The 19,259-nt window shown below is 49.2% G+C and overlaps 1 protein-coding gene across 2 annotated transcripts in view; it reads right to left on the bottom strand.

Moving 5' to 3' along the window:
• SEC24B (SEC24 homolog B, COPII coat complex component) overlaps nt 1–19,259 on the bottom strand; it is a 2,214,138-nt gene that overhangs the window by 1,927,738 nt on the left and 267,141 nt on the right. For both annotated transcript variants that reach the window (XM_069630875.1, XM_069630876.1), the window contains exon 5: nt 16,321–16,401. In XM_069630875.1, coding sequence (XP_069486976.1) covers nt 16,321–16,401 — 81 coding nt within the window. The remainder of the gene's footprint in view (nt 1–16,320; nt 16,402–19,259) is intronic.

The raw sequence follows: 19,259 nt of genomic DNA, 5'->3' as shown, positions 1-19,259 counted from the left end.
GGTAAAGTAAATATTAAACAAACTGGCTTGAACAATAATAAATCTAATAAAAGCATTAGAAATGTCAGACTGTAAAAACACTGATTTGGTCTCCTGGAATTTACAGATGGAAAGAATGTTGTAGTTGGAGACAAATCTTGATATTAGGAGATTTATATCATAGTTTGCCGCCTCTATGGTGGGCTGTAAAAAATCAAGAGGAAACGTGCTGTTTGCGATTAACAGAGCAAGATGAAGTTTAAGAACTGGCCCAATGTAGAGCTAAGAAACTGCAATCAGAGGATAGATAATTAACATTGGTATTATGAGAACATTCATAATTTTTTGAAAAAGAGAAGCAATTGACAATATTTACATTTATCAATGTGTCAAAGAGCAATGAAAAACTATGATCACCACCATCATCATTCCAATAAATGTTAAAATCACCCAAAAATGATTTAAAATTATTTTACATATTTGCTGGTTATAAACTCACATATCTGTACTGTATAACTTGCCAGAATGATAGGACATAGAATAGACAAAGACATTCAAATGCACCACGAGAAATGTAATCAAGTATCCAAATAGTTTAAGATATTGCAACAATGCCTATGGCAGGACGACTATCGGTATGAATCATGTAATGAGGAGGGATGAGCAGATCACACACAGGATCCTAAGATTTAAAATGGGAATATAAATAGCTTCGGTATTCAAAACACACAAACAGGCAATTAACAGTATTCAATTCAAACCAAGACACTAGATGTGGAATAATGATAAGAATCCTATTTACAATACACATGGGCAAGAATGTAAGTCCTGTGCTTTACTCTAAAATTAGCATGGGAACAATATGGGTTTCACACAGAAATAGGAGTAGAAAAACAGCACGTAATAAGAGGTTAGGTACTCAAACAAGTTGTTGTAAAGTGGCTTCTGTCTCTTAACTGGATCTCATCAGAAAAGCTACAGAAATTAACAAGGCCCTTTAAAGATTGCCCTTCATCGAGATGCCTTGAAAGAGGTAACTAAATAGGTATTAGGACGTGATCAGCATCATAGTGACAACAAATCGGCAAGGGGCTCTTCCCGGGCAACAGATGGTCTACAGAAAAACGAACAACAACTGGCCTAACGGAGGTAGAAAACATAGCAGCAGTGATCAAGCAAGCTGGAAACAGCTGTACCCTGCACAGTCCAAACTGGTCATCCAAACATTCACTATGGCAGTGAAAGCTTAATGATAATAGGTCATTTTTGGGTCTATTTCTTTTTCATTTAGGAGCAGAACTTCTGGAATGACCTAACATATGTAAGTCACCTCACTGAAAAACTCTCCATCTCTGCAGGCCTACGATCCACCAGAAGTAAGGACATGTGCAGAGTTTAACTTAGACGGTGCTGAAAAGAAAGACGAAGACAGGCCCTTTCTCTCCAAGGCAACAGACTAGGGTACTTCCTCCCCAAAAACGCCAGACACACACACTCGCCGACATCTACATTTCAGGAAGGAGCTCAATACTCTCAGAGGAGTGGCTATGAGTTAGTAATGAGATGTACGAATGGCTCCTTCATAACACCCAAGTCCCTCTTCCTCTACTGCCCACTGAACCCAAGATTCAGTGATCTGCTCCACCCAGTTTCCCTCCCCTAGTTGCTTGTAGATCGGTGGCTGACAAACTACCCACCCGAGTTGTTAGCTTCCCTTCTCCATTGCATCTCTGCTTCCCTCACCATGTCCTTCCTATATGACTTGTAAAGCGCACTGCTGCTTCCCAAAGCTACGTCCACGCTCAATAAATATCCTAATAATAACGTAATGAACTAGAGAGCAACATTTGGATAGATCACTTTTTTCACGCTGGAAATACTAATCTCTGAATAATTCCATCAAGAAGAAACCACAATTAAAATGGCCGACTTGGAGATCACCATGGGGCACAGGAGAAAAGGCCACTTAGCAAACAGCTCCCGTTCCCTCCAGCATAAATGCGACGAGATTGAAATCCCCCAACCCGAGGAAACACCCGAAAATGGAATGAAGTGGTGGGTGAAAATAAACAGCACACGGGAAGCCACAAGTAATCGTGGCAACGGTGACCAACAGCAGTGCTCTGCCAAGAATGTGGAGACTAGGCCACCCGGTAGTGGGAAAGGCATGACGGCCTGAGCCTCTGTAACCAACTGGAACATACTCAAGGACAGAGGTGCGATGCGGAAAGTCCTTGCTGAGGAGAGGTGGCCAGAAGTGCAGCCCAACGACAGAGGTGTGGCACGCAAGTGAGGAACGTAGAGAAACAGGAGGACCGGCGCCCACGGAGAGAGACAGGTGGTCAGGCCAGAGTGCCGCATAGGGAGGAGCCGCCGTGGGAAGGAAAGAGGGGCCCGGGAAGGAGAACGGAGAGGCGAGAGCGACAGAGAGAAGCCTGCAGCAGTGGGGCAGCCCCAGGAGAAGGTTAGTAGAGGTGGATGACCATACCACTGGCCCCTGAACACCCCCCGCCCCCATCCCCCAAGCCTTCTAGTGGGCAGAAGATAATTGGTGAGGAGGCCCGGCAGTGGTAAGGGTAGAAAAGGCGGCCGCAAGGCACACAGTGTGATCTGTTCCTTGAAAGGATGGTACGCCCAAGCCCCAACTACCAAAGTGAGTGAAGCCGTAACACATAGCTGTGCCTGGACCACTAACGGTGGCAAAGAGGAGCGAGCCCCAGCACGATCTTAAACACAGCGTGAGAAGGGTGCTAACCACGAGGAAAGGGGGCAATGTCCTAAGCACCTGAAAGTCCCCACAGATACCTGCGGAAAAAGAGGGGAAGGGGGGGCTGGGTCCTCTGGGCACCTACTTCCCCGGAAGGTTGGTTATCCTGCAGGGGTAAGCAAGTCGATGGATATAGAACACAAGAGTGCAGTGGAACGGTACGCGGCGGTTTGTGCTGCTTAAGGAAGTGTCGCCCCGGCTCGTCGGGTCACTGGGTTGGCAGGAAACAGACCCAAGACTAGTGAAAGGCCCCATCAGGCAGACCCTCGAGCAGCCACACCCGAGCACATCAGAGACAGACCTGGGCTCGAACTGCCTAGCCCATATCCTTCAAAAATAGAGCAGTAGAAGGAGAACTGCCACTTGATATTAGGATAGACTTAACAACGCAAACCGGAAAAGGGCACCAAATGGAGAGGGAGGGAGAGCCGCATTGAAATAAGCGATTGAAACAAGGAGTGAGTGGAACAGACGCAACGTTGCTGCCCACCCTCTGGAGTCTGAACCCGGCGCCCCACAGCGGCAGGACAGGAACAGCAGACTGCGTACCCGTAGATAAGACAGCAACAGAAGCCACGGACGCCGTGGGCAGGGAAGAAAAACCACATAGGAGGTGAAGTGGAGAGGGGCTAGCGGCCGAGCTCCTGGATAAGAGAACCGGTGGACAGAGTCAACAGGAGAGGATAGACACAGGGAAGCACGGGGGAAAGACGAAGATGAGGGGAAGTAAAGGAGGGGGTGGGGGGGGGGAAATAGGAAGAGAGCATTAGAGAAAGGCCCAGGATAGAGGAAAGGATGGACTCAATGGTGCAGCAACCCAGGAAACAAGGAGGGTTGATGAGAAAGGCCCCAGACGGGAGAGTACTGACAGAGGTGGACATGTCCCTCTTCTCCACGAAGGAAGAGGAGATATACAGGCTTCACTGGCAGATCTCTCACAAGCAGGATGGGCACTGTTGAAAGCAAGGTGGAGGGTCTGGAGCATAATCAGCTCAATGCCGACATGGTGGCAATGCAGCTCGATGCCAGGATGACCGAGCTGGAACTCTGCGAGAAAGAGGTGATGCTAAAAATGGACGACTTGGAAAATGGAGAGAGAAGAAACAATATACGCATACTAGGTCTCAAAGAAATAGCAAGAGAAACCCTGAGGCAAGTGGAGGAGAAAGTCCAGGCTCTCATGCATCACCTCTATGAAGCAGGAGGAGGAAAGGTGGTACAACTGGAAAAGGCACACAGGTGGGAAACCATATGGAAGCAGCCCCCGCTCCATAGTAGCAACATTCCTAAGTAATAAGGACAAAGTAGAAGTGCTAAACAGAGCAAAACAGTGTAGAGAAGTGACTTCGAAGGCTCCAAGGTAGCGATTTATGAAGACCTGTCCAACCTCCAAGCGGAGAGACTGCAGACCCCTCACGAAATGGATGCAAGAAAAATGCATCGGGTAAAGATGGGGATACCCAAGTGGAAGCAGTAGACTTATCGCATAGCCTCAGCAGACGAAGAGGAGCAAGCCCTGTGTCACCTCACAGCAGACATGGAGGTTGAAACGAGGGGACCCGAAGGACCGACTACGATCAGGGAAAAGACACAATCTAACACAGGGCCGCAGAGAAGGAAAAGAGGACAAACGGGAAGCAAATACATGTGGCTGAATGGACCATCGCCTCATAAGACACCCACAATGTTAATGTAGCCACAAGAGAACAATCCTCGAGAAGAGACTGGGTGAAGGCTGAGGGAACAGTGGTAATCCCAGGCAGGACAGAAAGGTATGAAAGCTAAATACTGGAGGGAGAGAGACAACTCCACTCCAACGTGGACCTCTGTAGAAAAGAGGGCGTCTAAAGACGAATCGCAGAACTCAACAGGTTAAAATGCCTAACAGTTAAAAAGTTTGCTGGGGGTTTGAGTAGTTGGTTAGACCTCAACGAGGTGTCCATCAGTCACGGGATGAATAGATTCCATGACAAAGGTAATGTGGTAAAGGGAGAGTCAATATCCATATAGGGATGGAAAAGGTGGCCAAGTGGTGACAAACAAAATGGGGATAGATGAAGCTAACAGGGGTCTGATTGTGGGCACACTAAATGTGAAAGGATTAAATTCACCTACAAAGAGAACTTTAGTGGTGAGGGAATTCCGTAACGCTTCCCTCTAGGTGCTTTTTTTCCAAGAAAAGCGACAGGTGAAGGGGGAAGAACGTACCCTGAGAGGGGCGGGTATAGGACAGGTCCACTGGGCCTCCGGGCCAACTAAGAAAGGGGGAGTGGGGATGGTCCTAAACAAACAATGCAGATTACGGGAGTGCGCAGTGAGTAAACAAATGGAAGGATGGTTGTTGATGCTACAGGGCACTCTGGAGCGGACAAGAGCGGTATTGGCCACAGTGTATGTACCCAATCAGGGACAAACGGGATTCATAGAGAGAGCATTGGATGAGGTACAAAGGCTGGAAGCAGAGTTATACATTATAGGGGGAGATTTTAACTCCTGGGTGAACGAAACATGGGATTGGAGAACAGAGGGAGAGGAAGGGGCCCATGGTGGAGAGGAGAGACTAGGACATCTAAGATGCACATTGGAGGCACGGGGCTTAGGCGATGTGTGGGAAAAGCAACACCCACAAGAGAGAGGCTACACCTTTTTTTCACCCCGCACCACATACACCAGGATTGATTATTTATTACTGAACAGAGACCAGGGGACGAGAGTAAGGAATATCAGACAAGTGGGAAGGACTGACCATGATATGGTCCGGATGACCCTAGATGTAGAAGGGCTGTACAAGCCAGATAGCTTGCGATGCAATGAATTACTATGGAAAGACCCACTATTTGCTGACCAACTAGCCAAAGCCGTAGCAGAATACTTCGAGATAAATGGCACAGGGATAGTCAGGGATGTGGAGAAAGCGACCTGGAGAGGGCTCTTGATAACAAAAGGCGCGCAACTGAAAAGGGAAAGATGCCTACAGGAAGAGAGGCTCTGGAAAGAGAGGGTTGAAGGGGAGGAATGGATGCATGCCAGAGGGTCGGGGGGGTAGGGCAGAGGAGACGAGGGAGTAATTGCTGGCAAAGGAGGGCAGAACTGAAAGCGGTTAGAATGGGGAAACCCTGGGGAAGTTGAGATACCTTAAGCAGAAATATTACGAAAAAGGGGACAACGCTGAAACTCTTTTAGCAGCAAGGCTACGGACACAGAGGGCAGAGAGATGGGTGTCTACCCGAGAAAATTCCGAAGAGGGCCCCAGTAGTACGCCGATAGAAATAACAGAAGGCTTCACCCAATACTATGAGAAGCTTTATAAATCGGAAAATAATGGGATGTGAGAATGACCAGGCTCACAAGCCCACCTAGAGAGTCAGATAACCGCCGAAGAGCTTCAGGAGGCGATTGCTCCTCCCAAATGGGAAAGCTCCAGGGGAAGACTGTTTCCCAATAGGGTTCTATAAGCGATACGCAGGGACGCTGATACCTATATAATCATATTCTGAACAAGGGAGAGGCGCTGGCAACCTTTAGCAGAGCATTGATAATGGTAATACCCAAGGAAGGGAGGGAGGGAGGGATCCAACCCCATGTTCATCATACCGACCAATCTCACTCTTAAACGTGGATGAAAAGATATTCACGCGTATACTAGCAACACGATTCGAAGAGAAGATGCCCAGTATTGTCCACCTAGCAAATGGGAATTATAGCAGGAAAACAGGACCCAGACACGATACGGAAAACCCCGGACCTCATCGAGCGGGTCGATGGGTATCCATCAGACTACACACTACTGAGTTTAGATGCAGAAGCTCTTCAACCAGGTAGAATGTTTTTTTAAAATTGGCAATACTGAAGAAAATAGGTATCGGGGACAGAATATGTCGGGCTATCAGCGCAATTTATTCAAACCCCACAGCAAGGGTGGTTGTGAATGGAAAAAATTTGAGGGAAATATTGAACTCAGAAGGGGCACTAGGCTGATGTGCCCGTTGTCCCCTCTGCTCTTCGCTTTGATGATGGAGCCCCTGGTGGAGAAGATACGGGGAGACGACCAGATAAGTGGCATCAAGGTGGGAGAGGATAGCCACAAAATAAGTATGCATAAAGACAACGTACTGTTATACCTCTCAGAGATCTGTGTCAGTCCCAAGGGCGCTTCAGACGCTGGAGGACTATGGAAGAGTGTCAAGATTTAAGGTGAATGTAAGCAAGTCGGTCCTCCTTCCCTTGGGAGGTGAGATTGGAGAGAAGAGAGGGAAATGGGGCGACCTAGGGATACCAGTGGAAGACGAAAGCATAAAATACGTAGGGGTGAGAATACCCAGAGATCTGGATAGACTACACAAGTTGAAATCCCCTTTTCCCCCCATTACTGCACAGGCTATTTGGAGAACTAGAGACATGGTCGAGAATCAAAGTGACACTGCTTCAGCGGGTAATGTACCTACACCAAGCGTTGCCAATAAACCTACTAGACTTACACTTTGTAGAGTTAAGGAGGAGGATTGGGAAATTTATATGGCAAGAGAAAAAATAGAGGGTAGCATCTAGAATACTGATACAACCCAAAGAGAAGAGGGTCAGGGGGTCGGCCTTCCCGACATGCGCACCTACTATAGGGCAGCCCAATTTAGAGCACTAGTACCCCACCTGCGAATGGACAAGCAGAAACAGTGGGTGGGTATCGAAAACTATCAGTGGAGACCAGTCACGCTGGGGGAGTGGCTGTGAGCACTGCAAAAAGCGATCCCGAACAAGCTAAAGGCACATACAATTCTGGATCCACTCTGGGTGCTGTGGAGGGTCAAGAAAGAAATGGCAGGAGTTACAACTTGGCTGTCTCTGCTGAGCCACATATGCCCCCCCTGCCCCCAATACGTGACCACATTCCGGACCATATCCAGATTCCAGGACTTGTTTGAGGCGGGGTGGAAAGGAGAGGACAAGTCCTCAAGACAGGTGGATTCATAGGTGTGGAGGAACTTGAGGAGAACATGGGCATAGGTAAGATTTCAGTATTTAAGTACCTGCAGCCTGAGGGAGTGTTGATGTCAGTAAAATGGAAGGATGAACTGCAGAGGGAACTCACAGGCACAGAACTGGTACTGAGCTCAAAGAGTGGAACGAAGGGATTGATATCCAAATTATACCAAACCTTACTGGAAGCACAGGGACGGAAAATCGAAACGTTTAAGAGAAAATGGGAGAGGGTCATGGAAATAGGTCTTGATAATGGCCAGTGGAGAATGTTATGTGAGAATGCACACCGAACATCCATCGCTTGCCAGTACAAGTTGCACAGGATCAAACCTTTATACAGATGGCAATGGGATCCAATAAGATTATCTAAGATGTACCCAGGGACAGACCCCCATTGCTGTAGGAAATGTGGTCAAAAAGAATATTACTGGCATATGTGGTGGTCATGTGGAAAGGTACAGGATTATTGGAAGGAGGTCCTGGGGTGGATAAAGGCCTTGGAAGGGGTGGCGAGACATTTAAACCCCCCTGCTGTACTTTTTGGAATGGAGGTGCTGGAGGGGGAATGGGTGAAGCACCCTCATATGCCCCACTACCTATTGATGGCAGCTAGGGCATGCTTGGCAAGGGGATGGAAGAGTGAGAAGCTCCCAGGTGAGCAGCAATAGGACATGAAAAACATGGACATGTATAGAATTGAGCAATTGACTGGGCAGATGCAAGGCTTGGCTCCATCGAGGGAAATGGCATGGATGACCTTCCTTGAGAGGTACTGCCCGAGGCCACAGCCAAATAAAAGAACCGGGAAATTATAGACAGTGGAAAGCCTCGAGGGAAGGGGGCATAATATGAAGGATGGCTGCGGGAGGCTAGAAATAATAAACAATGTGATGTCATAAGCCAGAGGACCTGGAAAGTGAATAAGGTGCAAGTGAACCATAAATCAGACCGCGGGAGATGTGTGGGACATTAAAAAAGGGAATATGGAAGAAAGACTCACCACAAGGTGAAATCAGAAATAGGAAGAGCTTGGACATAAGACTGCGATGAGACACTTTCATTGACTGCCCTGAGGTTGCACTCGGTTGAGGGAGGGATGGGGGTGTGGGTTGAGAAAATGTTGCGGAAAAAATGATAGCGATATGCACAATGTGTAAGGAACAAGTTACTTACCTGTAACTGTTGTTCTCCATCATGGGTCTGGCATGGATTCACATGCTCATGAATATTCCCCGTCGTCAGACCGGGAATCCTCAGTAAAGCAAAAATCAGTATCAGTTTCGTTTCTGATCGGTCTTTCTCAGTAGTAACCAATCACTGGTTTCTGGGTCATACTGCCCCCTGCCAATGACTGCCCTCTCCCTAAGCCCCGCCTCTGGCAGCCATCCTCAGATTTGGTAGCACGTAAAGTGGCAGCATGACCAAGTGAAGAGCCGCAGAGGGGTAGGAGGGAGGGTTCGCATGTGAATCCATGCCAGACCCATGCTGGAGAACAACAGTTACAGGTAAGTAACTTGTTCCTTCTCCAGCATGGGGTCTGGCATGGATTCACATGCTCATGAATATAAGGATACATAGCAGTGTACACATGCACAACCACGGGAGGTGGCAAGGCTCAATATTAAGCATTACATTAAAACTCAACATTAAGCATTTCTTACCTCCTCACCAGGCTCACCTTAGGCGAACAGGTTGCGCAGCACTGCTTGGCCGACCCTGGACTCCTCCGTGGAATCCCGGTCGACGCAGTAGAATCTCGTGAAGGTGTGCGTCGACCTCCACGTAGCAGCCCTGCAGATGTCCAGCAGGGGAACACCAGACAAGAACGCTGTGGTAGCAGCGATAGCTCTGGTCGAATGGGCTCTTGGACGGCCGGGCAACGGTCGGTTTGCCAACCGATGACAGTGCATGATGCAGCCGGAGAGCCATCTGGAAATTGAAGCCTTCGAGAGAGCCTTCCCTTGGTTTACAGGTCCAAAGTTCACAAACAGCTGCGATGTCCTCCGAAAACTCTTTGTTCGGTCCAAGTAGAACTTCAGCGCTCTAGCTACATCCAGCGAGTGCAAAGTCCTCTCGGCCGGCGACTAAGGCGACGGGAAAAAGACTGGTAACACCAAGGGCTCGTTGAGATGGAAGTCCGACGGCACCTTGGGCATGAAGGAGGGGTGCGTCCTCAGCACTACCCTTTTATCGCGAAAGGTCAGGTATGGAGGTTTGCAGGATAGCGCCTGGATCTCTCCCACGCGTCTTGCGGAGGTGATGGCCACCAGGAACACTGTTTTCCATGACAGAAACTTCAACGGGGCCGAATGCAACGGCTCGAATGGCGGATCCATGAGCCTGGTCAGCACCACGTTGAGCTCCCACGCCGGGGCTGGTGCCTTCACCGGCGGGAATGATCAAAAGAGTCCTTTCATAAATTCCTTAACCAGGCGATGAGGCCACAGGGATGACCGCCCTGTAGTCCTGGTGTATCGGGAAATCGCTGCCAGGTGTATCTTGATTGAAGCGTGAGATAGTCCAGCTTTGGCTAGCGACAGTAGGTACGGCAATACTTGAGGGGCCGTAATCCGCAGAGGGTAATCTTCTGTGCCCAGCACCAGATAGAGAACCTCTTCCACTTATGTCTGTAGCACTTGAGAGTTGAGGACGCCCTGGCCTTCGCAAGAACCTCTCTGCAGTCGGCTGGGATATCGTACCCTCCAAACTCTAGTGCTGCAGGAGCCAGGCCTGCAAGTTCAGCGACTCTGTCGTGATGAAGAATGGCGCCTCCTTCTCTGGAGAGAAGATCTGCGTCCGTCGACAGCTTGACTGTTGGGGACGCTGACAAGCCCAGAAGGTCCGGGAACCAGATCTGTCTCGGCCACGCCGGTGCGACGAAGATCATCCTGCACCGGGACTTCCTGAGCTGGTTGACGAGTCGGAGCAGCAACGGAACAAACGCATATAGGAACAGGCCATCCCAGGGGAAAGAGAATGCATCGCCCATGCTCCTCGGTTGGGGAAACCTGCTGGCGAACCTCTGGCTCTTGGAGTTGGGCGCCGTTGCAAACAGATCGCTCTGGGGTTTGCCCCATCGCTGAAAGAGTCGGTCCACTTGGTCCTGGTGTAGTTCCCCACTCGTGGCACGAGCGCAGCCCTCTGCTGAGTGAGTCAGCGATGGTGTTTTTTATCCCTGCCAGATGAAACGGCACCAGAAACATCCCTTGAGCAACCAGAAACATCCCTTGAGCAACCAGAAACATCCCTTGAGCAACAGCCCAATGCCACAGATCGTGGGCTTCCTTGGATAGGGCTGGGGACCTGGTTCCGCCCTGCTTCCGGATGTAAATCATCGTGGTGGTGTTGTCGGTGAATATCCTCACAACCTTGCCCGTGAGGGGCGGGAGAAAATACCCGAGGACCCAGAACACTGCCTGGAGCTCCAGAATGTTGATGTGGAGCGGCTTCTCCTCCGGGAGCCAAAGGCCCCTCGCGTGAAGATCTCCGGTGTGTGCTCCCCACCCTTCCAGGGAGGTATCAGTTGTCACCGTCACCTGGTGGGCGGGGGTCTGAATCTGTTCCTGCCGCCAGATGAGCGCGGGTGCCCCACCACAGGATCGCTCGACGGAAGGTCTCGTTGAGAGGGATCCTGTCTTCGAAGCTGCCCGTTGCTTGTATCCAGCGGGCATCAAGGAACTCCTGTAGAGGGCGCATCCGAAGCCTGCACAGGCGCACAAGATATATGCAAGAGGACATCATCCCGAGGAGGGACTTGATGGACCTCACCTTGGCCACGTCCGTGGCCAGCAGACGCTGCACCTTGCCTAGGATGGCCTTTGTCCTTTCCTCTGACTGTGAGGCCAGACGCGCCACTGTGTCGAGCTTGGCTACCAGAAACCGTGCGACTTGTGAGGGGACCAGGTGGGACTTGGGGAAGTTGATGGAGAACCCCAGGTCCGTGAGTAGCTGGACGTTCTTTGCTGTGTGTTCCATGGCGAGCTCCCTTGTCCTTGCGCGGATGAGCCAATCGTCCATGTAGGGGTAGACGTGGATCCCCTGTAGGCGCAGCTGCGCCGCCACTGTAGCGAGGCACTTGGTGAAAACCCTGGGTGCCGATTTCAGTCCGAACGGGAGGGCCTTGAACTGGTAGTGCCGCCCTTGGACCACGAACCTGAGGAACTTTCGGTGTCCTTTTAAAATGGGGATGTGAAAGTATGCATCCTCCAAATCCAATGACGACAGGAAATCGCCCTCCTCCAGCTGTCCCAGCACGTGCTGGAGGGTGACCATCCGGAACTTCTGTGCCTTGATGTACTTGTTCAGTCATCGCAGGTCCAGGATGGGTCGCCATCCTCGTGTCTTCTTTTTCACAAGGAAGTACCTCGAGTATACTCCGGAGCCCCGGAGCCTCTTCGGGACAAGCTCGATGGCACCTTTTTTGAGCATCGCCCCTTACCTCCAATAGCAGTTGAGGGACGTGATTTTCCTTCCTGGCCACGGGTGGAATGCAGGGGCACTTTTTTAGAAATTCGAGGGCGTGCCCCTGGGTCAGGGCGTCGAGCACCCAACGGTCGGTGGAGATGGACTCCCACACGCTGACGAACTTCGCCAGCCGGCCTCCCACCAGGGTGCTTGGGTGGGGGCCCGACACCAGGGTCGGTTCAATCTTGCTTGGAGGATGCCTTGCGGCCTTGGCCTCCCTGGTGACGACGGCAGGGTCCACCCGACTTGCCTCGTCCTCTATAGGCTTCCTGCGATGAGGAGCGGGCCGCTTGGTGGTACGTAGAGTAGCCACCTCCGAATCCCTTGGAGGCACCCTGCTTGCCTACGGTGCTCCGAAAGTACGGCCTTTGTTGCCAGAGAACGCCTAGGGCCTTAGCTGTCTCCGTGTCCGCCTTGATGGCTTGGAGGGACTCATCCACTCTTTTCCCAAACAGATTGTTCCCGTCGAACGGCATGTCTAAAACCTTGGCTTGTACGTCCTGGCGGAAATCCGTCGCCTTGAGCCACCCTTGTCGTCTAAGGCAAGCGCCGTTGCCTAGTTGGCGGAAACCGGTGTCGGCAATGTCCGTTGCCACTGTAATGGCGTGGTCCGACGCCACTTTGCCTTCTTGCAAGCTCTCCAGGGCCTCGGCCCTCTTGTCGTCCGGTAGGAAGTTGAACAGAGGGGCGATGTTGTACCATAACTCCCTGTTGTAGCGGGCCACGATCGCAAGGGCTTTGGCCGCCTTAATCGTTGTTGCCGCCGACGAGATAACTTGTCGTCCCATTGCGTCCAGCTTCTGAGACGACCGAGTCAGGGGTCGGTTGTGCCCTAAGGCACAAAGGGGCCGCATCGGGGACCCGGTACTTCTTCTCGTACCAATCCCTCTTGGCAGGCGTCGTAGACGGGTTCTTGAGAAGGATGAAACCCTCGTCCCAGATGTCATCCAGCAGAGGCACGGCGAGGACCGTTTTCCTCTTGGCCTCGTGCTGTTGGTAAAGGAAATCTTCCTTCTTCTCTTCGGGGCAGAGCTGAAAAAGCTCGGATGCCCTGGCGATCATTGCATGGAAAGATCTGATCTCGTCGGGTGGGGAGGCCTGGGCTGGGGGCGATGGGAGTTTTTCGTCGTCGTCGGTACCCGTCGCAGCTGTGTCCGTTCCCGTGTCATCCCCAGGGATGGGGAATTTGGGCAAAGGTTGAGTAGGACGCAAGGCTGAAAAGGCGGGGCTGGATGGATCCGTCTTCTCTTGTTTGGGGGGCTTCTTGCCGGGCCTGGCTCTGGCTCCTCCGTCGAGCCTGGTTCCGGTTCCTCCGTTGGTGGTAACGGCAATCTCGTCCTCATCTCCGAACATAAGGATTGTATTGCCAACAAAATGGCCACGAGTTGTGCCTGCGGCTCCGGAAGCGACGGGTGACTAGGACCCTCGCCGGTGCCGCCGTCGCTCTCGTCGTCACCTTCGTCGGGATCCCTCCCGTGGGAACGGGCCTCTTCGACGCCCTTGTCGAGGCCCTCCAAGACTTCTACCAGCTCCTCCTCGGATGCTGTGTCCGTGTCCACAATGGCCACCGGCCCCCCCTTCTTTTTCCGCTGGGGTCTTCACGGGGGTCTTTTCGATGGGTCTGAAAGAGGCTTCCCTCCGCGGAGGCAGGGAGACTCTGGGCCCCGAGGTCGCCTCCACTGGTGTAGCCTCCACAGGCTGCGCCAGGGCCGCTGCGACTTCCTCGATAGAGGCCTTGGCCGGGTGAATCAAGGCCTTTACCACCTTATGTGGGCCAGTGGCCTTCACCTTGGGGGGAGGGTCGCTGCCTCGCTCCCCCTCGGCCGGATCCTTCGAGCTCGACCGGGGCCTCTCCAGAAGTTTCGCCGGGTTCTCGGCCTTCCTCTTCCCTGAGCCAGAGCGTTAGCTCGTGGTTGATGGCGCTGGAGAGGATGCGCCCTGCCTGGCAGCCGAGGAGCATGACTGTTCGGCGCTCCCGGTGCCCGCTTACTCGCGGTGCTTTGCCTTCTGTTGGGCCCCCGTCGCCGGGCCGCCCTCACAGGACTTAGAAGACCGCTCGGACTTCTTCTCACCTGACGGGCTCTTTCCTTCCAGCCAGTTGGAGAGACGAAGGTGTCAGTCCTTGATGGTCCGTTCCGACATGTTCCTGCAAAACGCACAGTCCTTCTCCATGTGCATTTTGTCCTCATGAAGGCAGTAGAGACATTTCGAGTGCTTGTCCTCCTTGAACACATTCTGCAGCTGGCATCCAGGGCAAACCCTGAACAGCTTTCTGGGCGTCAAGCTTCCTTTCTCCTTGACCATGTTCGGGTAGGCCGCAGAAACTCCTGGACTCCTCCAAGAAGCGTAACTCGAGGAAATCTTCACCCTTGAGGGGCGTAGAAAAATCCGACACGGATCCCCGTTAATCGGATGTAGAGACGGTGGAGCTTGAGGCTCTATTTGACCGAAAAATTAGAAATTCTCTTTGAAAAAAGCGCGAAAACGCAGCAAAAGCTCGAGAGCTAAACATGAGGACTCCCAACACTTGAGCTTGCGGTAAAAATCTGAGGAGGGCTGCCAGAGGCGGGGCTTAGGGAGAGGGCAGTCATTGGCTGGGGGCAGTATGACCCAGAGACCAGTGATTGGTTACTACTGGGAAAGAGATCAGAAACAAAACTGATACTGATTTTTTTCTTTACCGAGGATTCCCGGCCTGACGACGGGGAATATTCATGCGCATGTGAATCCATGCCAGACCCCATGCTGGAGAATGATTTAACAGTTATAATGGTCTCAATGGTGTTCATTCATTAATAAAGTACATTTCCTTTAAAAAAAATTGCCAACTTTATGGGAGATTTCAACTGCAGATATTCAGTGCACCTCAACAGCATGTCAGTGGCTAGGTGCAATGAACACACATAGGGGGGTCTTCCAAATGAACCATTCTGCAGCTAATTTACTGGCCCAGTCTTAACTCATACTGGGTCCCATTCTATAGGCTATTTAAATCACCGCACAGAATGTTACACACAATGAAAAGTATTTGTCATTTTATATTAAAATAGTTATAATTTATTACATAGGCCATTGGTCCTATGTTTACAGAGTAAAACAAACCACATAAATGCATTTGTCAATATGGAAAATGTATGCATACATCCAATATCATTTTATGAGTTTATCATAAAACCTAAGGTGACACAGAAAAAATTCTATTATGAGGAGAAAGGCGGGCACAACCACTATCTTCCTGGCCCTATCTGACTAATAGGTCACAGTTATCCTCAATAAATCGGTGTCACCTATTTCATATTCTAAAATTGATTATACATGACAAAATTAATTATTCATGACCGAAAAAACACATCCCAGGTCAGATGGCTAGGTGCAAAGCACAGAACAGACCGAAAACGAAAGATTAGCTTTCACCATTGCAGAGACACAATCCTGCATTCCTATGATCATTCACAAACGTAAGCAAAATTCTCTGACTGCAAAGTGTAGTCAGATGTTTACTTGCAAGTGTTTTTCTAAACATTTTTACATAATACAGAGACTTTAAACAAATCAGGAGCTGCTATTTTTAAAATAAGTATCAAACACCAAATAAACATAATATAGAAATAGCTATAAAGTCACAGTCGGGAATTAATGCATGTAGTAAATATGATGCCAAGGCGTACGCTGTATAAAACAGTGGCTAAAATTGTCATTCCAAGATGGCCACCATTGTTATGCAAGTTGTTTTCCTACTGTTTCTGCCAGAGCTGCAGGGATACAAAGAAGATAGTAGTGTACAAGCATTATGCAGCCTGTCCTATTGTGGCAGAGGGCAGATAGGCATTTGCCATCTCGGCCAACACACGATGACAAGTACTTGTATGACAATGACTGCTCTTAATGTTTATTGATGAGCTGATGTAGCAAATAGAACTCTTAGCCCTCTACCGTAGGCTGTGTTTAGCAGCAATGAAACATATGCTTTTGATTGCATGTCGGTAAGTAGATGGTTGCATTTGCTATCTATCTTAAAATCAATAAACTACATTACAAACATACCCATTTGCCAATTACTTTCTATGGGAGCACTTTGAGAGAATTATTCAAGAAAAGCATATTTGAAAACAGATCTGTAGAAAACATTTCACCTGCATAGCCTCCACCTTCCAAAGCATCATAATTGTTGGATACAGGAGTAGCACTGCTAGTAGTGGATGAGCTTTCAACACCTGAAGGTTCAAAAGAAAAAAATGAATCTGCAATACATAACCACATGGTTTAAAGACAGTGAAATCAAACTTTTAAAAGTAACAATGGATTACAAACAACTATTTTGTACCATGCTCTTGCATAATTGAAATGTACTAAATAATTGAAGAAATGCAAATACTATTTGCAAGCAAGCTGCCAAAACAGACAATACAAAAGTACACTTACCCTCAGACAATAAACAAAGTAGACTTACCCTGAAAAAATTAATATGAATTTTGTATGTTTTACTTTATGATAGCTGGAACCGAGACTGACAATTGTTCACGTTTTAAGAGTTTTGCATTTGTCCTGTTAACTCAATTGCAATACTTTGTCGGGTATAACCACTAAAAGTGTTATCTATGTATTTAACTAAGTTAGTTTAACCAAAACAATTTGATAAAAAATACATACCTTTGATAAAAAGTCACACATTGACACTTTTGAGATTATTATTAGGGTATGTATTGAGTGAAGACCTAGCTTCGAGAAACAACAGAGCACTTTACAAGTCAGAAAGGGAGGTACACAGTGAGTGAAGAAGAGATACAGAGTGAGGAGCTAACAACAGGGGGAGGAATGGGTGATCAATTTGGTGGCAGAGGATCTACAAACAACCAGAGGTGGAAAAGAGGGCTAATACACCAACACACATTGTGACTTGTGTCTAAACGGAGGGACATTTTTAAAACCAAACCAAATATATGGGATACATTACTCACCGTAATCTTACTTCTGATATCTAGTGGAAGCTGCAGAGTATTACAGTTTTTTTCGAAATTCAAAAAGGGATGTCGACAGGGCGTGCCAGTAATACTATCCCTAGTGTGATGTCCACAGTACCCATGGTCCTTCACGCGTCCAGGTCCCTCAGATTGTTATTTTTCTGACATGAGGTAGCATGAAGTGCAGCGCGAGTACAGTTGTATCCAAGCAGATATGTATCAGACAAGCTCATAAGCATCCATGCGCCTTCTCTCTGAGGGGAAGAAGGGTGGGTGCATGTGAATCTAAACAGATACAAGCATCAGAAATACAATTATGGTGAGTAAGGTATCCCTTCTGAGGCTTGCAGAATCTGCTTCGATCACATGCTGTGCATAGATTAGCGAGCAGTGTTAGAGGAAGGTGGTGGGATGTGAGAAGGTTCGTGGGCGAACAGATGTCTTAGAACCGCTTGTCCCACCTGTGTATCTGTCTTGGAATGAGTGTCAATGCAGTAGTGCTGAGTGAAAGTGTGCATTGAGCTCCGTGTAGCTGCTTTGCAAATGCTGTCTAGAGGGACATTTGCAATGAAAGCCAGAGTGGCTCCTGTGCTCCTTGTGGAGTGAGCTCTGGGTGTAAAAGGCAGCGTCTTGTCTGATAGGGAACAGCACAATTGTATACATCTGACTATCCACCTAGAGATGGCATTCTTTGAAATGCGGTAACCTTCTCTGCCTGCTGCTATGGAGACAAACAGTTGATCCGTTTTTCTTAGTGGTCTGGTCTTGTGTACATAGTAGAGGACCACCCTTCTCACATCTAGTGTGAGGAGTTTTACTTCAGCTGAGCTGGTGGGTTCCTGGAAGAAAGCTGGTAGCTCATTAGACTGGTTTACGTGAAATTTAGAGATTAACTTGGGGAAGAACCGATGGGGAGTATGTAAAACCAGCTTTTTTTGTGTACAACAAAGAAAGGATCCTGCACTGACAATGCTTGTATTTCACTAACTCTTCTTATGGAAGTGATGGCCACTAAGAAGGCAGTCTTGTAAGTCAGGTGTTTGAGACTAGACTAATGCATCGGCTCGAAAGGGGTCCCATGAGCTTAGCAAGTACAACAATTAGATCCCATCCTAGAGGCGGGTTAGAAATTGGATGGAGTCTCTTTACTTCCTCCATGAATGCCTTGATGACCGGTACCTTCCACCATGAGACCTTATTGTGGGAAGTGGTATAGACTGAAAATGCAGCCAGGTGGACCTTTAAGTAGTTGAATACTAACCCTGCATCTAGCAAGTGGAGCACATAAGTTCGAATGTGGGAAGGAGTACATTCTATGGGGTTAATTTGTTTTGACTGGCACCGAATTACAAATCTTCTCCATTTGTCAAAATAACAGTGCCTAGTATTAGGCTTTCTTGATTCCTTTTAAGATATCCATACATACCTGTGGCAGCTTAAGATGTCCAAACTCTATGACCTCAGGAGCCATGCTGCCAAGATCATTGAGGGAGTTTGAGGGTGCACTGTTAGTCCCCCGTGCTGAGTGAGCAGATTGTACGGGCACGGAGGTTTGATGGGATCGCACATCGCCAGTTTGTGCAGATGTGGATACCAGGGTTGTCTTGCCCACATAGGAGCAACCAGGATGAGCGTCACCTGTTCCTTGTGGATTTTATTCACCACCTTCCTCAGAGGTGTTGAGGGGGGGGGGAGCGTAAGAAAATTACCCTGACCAGTTCATCCATAGGGTGTTCCCCTTGCAGCCTGGCTGGCGGAACCTGGATGCAAAGTCTGGGCATTGCCTGTTTTCGCTTGTAACAAACAAGTCTATTGTGGGGAAACCCCATTGAGAGAAGAGGTGTTCTACGATCCCTGCGTGTAGTTGCTACTCGTGTTCTTCTGGTAGGGGATCTCTGCTCAATGAGTGAGAGAGAGTTGAGTTCCCCTGCAACGTGCTGTGACAATAGGAATATTTTCCTGTTGAGTGGCCATTTCCAAATTTGCTGCGCAAGCCTGGACAGATTTGGAGCATGTGTGCCCGCTTGTTTGCTGATGTAAAACATTGCTGTAGTACTGTCTGTTCGGACTTGCACAGATTGGTTCGCTAGGTGAGATTCGAACGCCTGGAG

The sequence above is a fragment of the Ambystoma mexicanum genome, chromosome 6q, assembly GCF_040938575.1.
Source record: "Ambystoma mexicanum isolate Mex_15411 chromosome 6q, UKY_AmexF1_1, whole genome shotgun sequence".
Taxonomy (NCBI): Eukaryota; Metazoa; Chordata; class Amphibia; order Caudata; family Ambystomatidae; genus Ambystoma; species Ambystoma mexicanum.
Note: the sequence above shows the minus strand (reverse complement) of the source record. Positions and strands in the feature narration are given on the sequence as shown.